This window comes from Macrobrachium nipponense, chromosome 16 (genome assembly GCF_015104395.2).
Source record: "Macrobrachium nipponense isolate FS-2020 chromosome 16, ASM1510439v2, whole genome shotgun sequence".
Lineage (NCBI taxonomy): Eukaryota > Metazoa > Arthropoda > Malacostraca > Decapoda > Palaemonidae > Macrobrachium > Macrobrachium nipponense.
This window is the reverse complement of record NC_087209.1, coordinates 32138068-32142213: the sequence shown is the minus strand read 5'-3', so window position 1 is coordinate 32142213 and position 4146 is coordinate 32138068. Positions and strand designations below refer to the sequence as shown.

Here is a 4146-nt window from a genome sequence, read left to right as displayed (position 1 = left end):
CATGGAATATAAGAATGAATGCAAATCATTGCAACTCGGTTCATTTTCCTAGGTTCCGGATTACGCCCATTTACAGATTTGGACTGTATAATGTTAACAATTAAAACCTTCCATTATCGTTCATATCCTTTTTCCACAGGAACACGCTTCTAAACTTTTCCTTTCGTAACCCCCAGCCTAAGAATATAAACTTTTAAATATCATAACATTACAAAAGTTCAGAACTAAATTGCAGTAAGCTGATAATTAAATTACGCCGTTAGGCCACCTACTATTTTCTCCATTCAAAAATCCTCAGCTCTCCAGTGCTGCGGTATTTAACTCTCATCTTTTCCCTCTCTAATATATGAACAGGGTTTATACTAGTTTAAACTTCGAAATAATCTTCAAACACAGCCATAACTCAAATCTCGAATCATAGCTGTATTAATATCGGGATGTCAAGCAGTGAGATTTCAATTAAACTGAAAGCGGCCAAGGGAAGGCCATAACATACGAACACTTCACTACTTTGTGACACAAGCTGCTTCAGATGGATGACGTAGGCCTGGTTTATCGTTCCATAACTCACAAACACACACACAATATATATATATATATATATATATATATATATATATATATATTTATATAATGTATACAATATATAGTTGTGCATGTACCCATCTTCTCATCCCAAGCTGCTCCACCTGGCCAGTTTCAAAATAGCCCACATATGCAGTTGCTTACCAAAATTTCGGAGTGTTGCATGAAAAGCTGCGAGGTCATTGCTCCTGAACCAAAATTGCAATTTAATGATTTCCAAACAGGAAGGTGATTCGTGGAATTAGGGCGACCGTAAAAGAAGACGTATCCCCTGAAAAACCAGAAGAGATCGATCTCTGTTTAGGTTTTGTGTTCATGTCTTGCCATTTTCAAAGCCATTTTTACAATAAGGACCTTGACTGACATTACATTTTACATGTTGATGAGCCCTGCAATATAGTAGCGATGATTAGGTCATTGTAATCTTGTGTTCTTATCTAGTATGTATGAATTACCATTGTGTCATTTACACAGATACGTTGTCAAATATACTACGAATATTGAAAGCATCTCATTGCATTCAGTAACGAACAGCTATATCGAGAGGAATCCAATAGTTTTTATTAAACCAAAACATGACTTCATCAAGGGCTATTCTAGGCCATTCATTGCTACTGTTGAAACTGGTCAATGCCAGCATTCTGCGAGTGCGTACTGTCAATGGAATCCAAGTTGAGAATGTATGAAAGACAATGTATAGACAACTCTCCTTTATAAAAATGAAGTGAAGATATGAAGAAGGACTAGAAAAAAAATGGTTGATGGTTGACGCTCCTGAGTGAAGTGCTTTTAGCAGTAGCATCTAGTACGTGTACAGGATTCAATGTGCTGCTGATGCGCCTCCTGTGTAGGTGGGTAAGTCCTTTAATGATGCGTGGATTCTACTGCGCAGGGTACGCATCAAAGATCCAGTGCTCGAGTAAAAATGACGCAGTAATCTTTATTTCGTCTGAAGCCAATCATTTTTATTCTAAATATATATATATATATATATATATATATATATATATATATATATATATATATATATATATATATATTGTGACGAGCTGTCACATTAAATATTGTAAATAAAAACAGAATTATTAAAAATACAGTTTTGTATTTTCTGTAAACATTCTTGTAAATTGTTCTGTTCGTATTTAAGCACTTTCTGTTCCTGTTTAAATACTCCTTGGACACACTCTAGTCCAGTACTTTAAAAAGTTTACATTTGTTCTGAAAAGAATGTAACAGATGAGAGAATCACAGCTGTTCATACAGTCAATATCTGCTCGCTATTTTATATTGGTGCTTAATTGTGGTGTAAAATGATTATTATTATATATTAGTGGGTGCATTATAGTTTTTGTATTAAAGTTAAATATTTCTCGAGTGTTTCCTTATTCTTGTGCCTGGATCTTGGTGTTTTGGGTTATTAGATTATTTATTAAGTGGTATATTAAGTGCTAAGTAAAGTTAAGTTTAAAGTGAACATAATTCAGTGATAAACTGCAACAGACATATTTTGTTTTGGTGGTAAATTTTTTTTATTATTGCCCGCTGACTTGTATTATAACAAGGCCATTACATCGCTACCATACCACCTGGTAAAAAATATACTTGCAGTGGTGACAATATATATATATATATATATATATAATATATATATATATATATATATATATATATATATACTATATATATATATATATATATATATATATATATATATATATATATATATATAAAATATATTTGCAGTGTGACAATATTTGGGGGCCTGTCCGGGATTCATATTTATTCATGTGACCGTAATTCTTCATGTGACTTCGTGTTTCATGCGACTCATGTGATTTCATGTGTTTCATGTGACTTATGTGATTGTTGTTATTCAGTGATCTAAGTCACATAGTTGATGTGTATCAGGTGATTTATGTGATTCATGTTATTTATGAGATAAGTGTCTGTTGCAGTAAATAAGCTTAAGTATTAAATTTTTCACACCAGATCCAGACGGGCACAATAGTAAGTTGCACTGTTACGAATAGTAAGTGATTCTCTCCACGCATATCCGGTATCGATGATTTGGAGGCATAGTTGGTAGCTTAAAGTTAATCGACTGGGACCAGTGTTAATTCACTATCGATAGTGCCCACCCCTTTTCATGAACCACCCTTTTAAGATTTTTCCCAAGCCATTAGACTTCTTCCGACAAACACTTGTGTTAATCCGGATACTGTGTCAATGAGCTAACCTGAATCTTCTTAAATCATAACCATTGAACTAGTTCATTCCTTAGTTAAGACCATTCCGTTGGTCATCTCATTACTTGATTTTGGTTCGTTTTGCGCGCATTAACATGTTCGGACCGATATCGCAATCTTATTCCTCTTAATTGTGGGATTCTCTTTATCACTTGTCAATATTGAGAAGTCGTTAAATTTTTATTTTCACTTTTGAATTATCAGTAATGCTCTCATCTGGTTTAAATTATAATTCAGTCCTTCGAAATTGAACTTGGTTATTATCAGCAGTTGCTTAAGACTTATTAAATAGCAATTATTTTTGTTAAGGTAATTAGCTTATTTTTAAATAAGCTTCACGATTTTGTGTGCCATCCTAACTTAATTCTTTGCTAAACATGTTCAATTTAGAGCAATTCTTGCTTAATCCTAAAGATGAACTACCAAGATTACATCTTGCAAAGAAAGCGGAACTCTTGACTATCACCCAGAAATGGCAAATACCTTCAGAGTCCTCCTATGTCAAAGCTAGATTGATAAGCGACATCCTCCAATTTCTAATTGCAAAGAATGTAGTTAAAGAGAGCGACGAAGAAGTAGAAGAAGTACGTTACCTGACCGGTGCGGTTGCTACCAGTAAAGAAGATCCAGAAGTAACCAAGATGAAACTACAATTGGAATTGGAAAAATTGAAGATACTCAATGCACGAGAAGAAGAAGAAAGGGAAATAAGAAAAGATGAAAGAAGAAGAGAAGAAGAAGAAAGGGAAATAAGAAAAGATGAAAGAAGACGAGAAGCTGCATTACAGGAAGTAGAACTCCAAAAGAAATTAGCGGAAATAGAATTGTCGAAAACAAGAGAAACTGCTAACATACAACTTAAAACCAAGGAAGAAGAACGCAATCTTCCTGAAAAGTTCGACTTAGGCAAAGCAAAAAAGCTCATTCCTACATTTGATGAAAAAGAACCCGAAGTATTCTTCGACACTTTCGAGGATACAGCCACCTCGCTCGAGTGGCCGGCAGAAACACTGGGTAATGCTCATTAGAAACGGTTTCAAAGGTAAGGCAGCTTATGTTTCTCGCAAATGATTGCTGTTAAGGATTATCAGATCCTTAAGAAAGCTATTCTAGACGCTTATTCAAATCACAATAGAAGGATATCGTCAAAGTTTCCGCAATACACAAAATCTCCAACCCAGACATTTGTGGAATTTTTGTGATACTAAAGTTAGACAATTTCAAAAGTGGATTGACAAAGCTGGAATTAAAGAATTTGAGTCACTTAAAAGTCTGGTAATCAAGGAAGAGTTTCTTAGAAAAGTGCCATTTAAAC

The 4146-nt window shown here is 34.2% G+C and overlaps 1 protein-coding gene across 1 annotated transcript; it reads left to right on the top strand.

Moving 5' to 3' along the window:
• The first annotated feature begins 3208 nt into the window (after nucleotides 1–3208).
• Nucleotides 3209–3859, top strand: LOC135195298 (uncharacterized). Its single transcript, XM_064221557.1, has one exon. The coding sequence runs from the start codon at nucleotides 3209–3211 to the stop codon at nucleotides 3857–3859; it is 651 nt and encodes a 216-aa protein (XP_064077627.1).
• Nucleotides 3860–4146: the final 287 nt, after the last annotated feature.

What these genes read in the sequence shown, in the direction of transcription:
- LOC135195298 (XM_064221557.1), top strand. Translation starts at nt 3,209, where the DNA reads ATGTTCAATTTAGAGCAATTCTTGCTTAATCCTAAAGATGAACTACCA.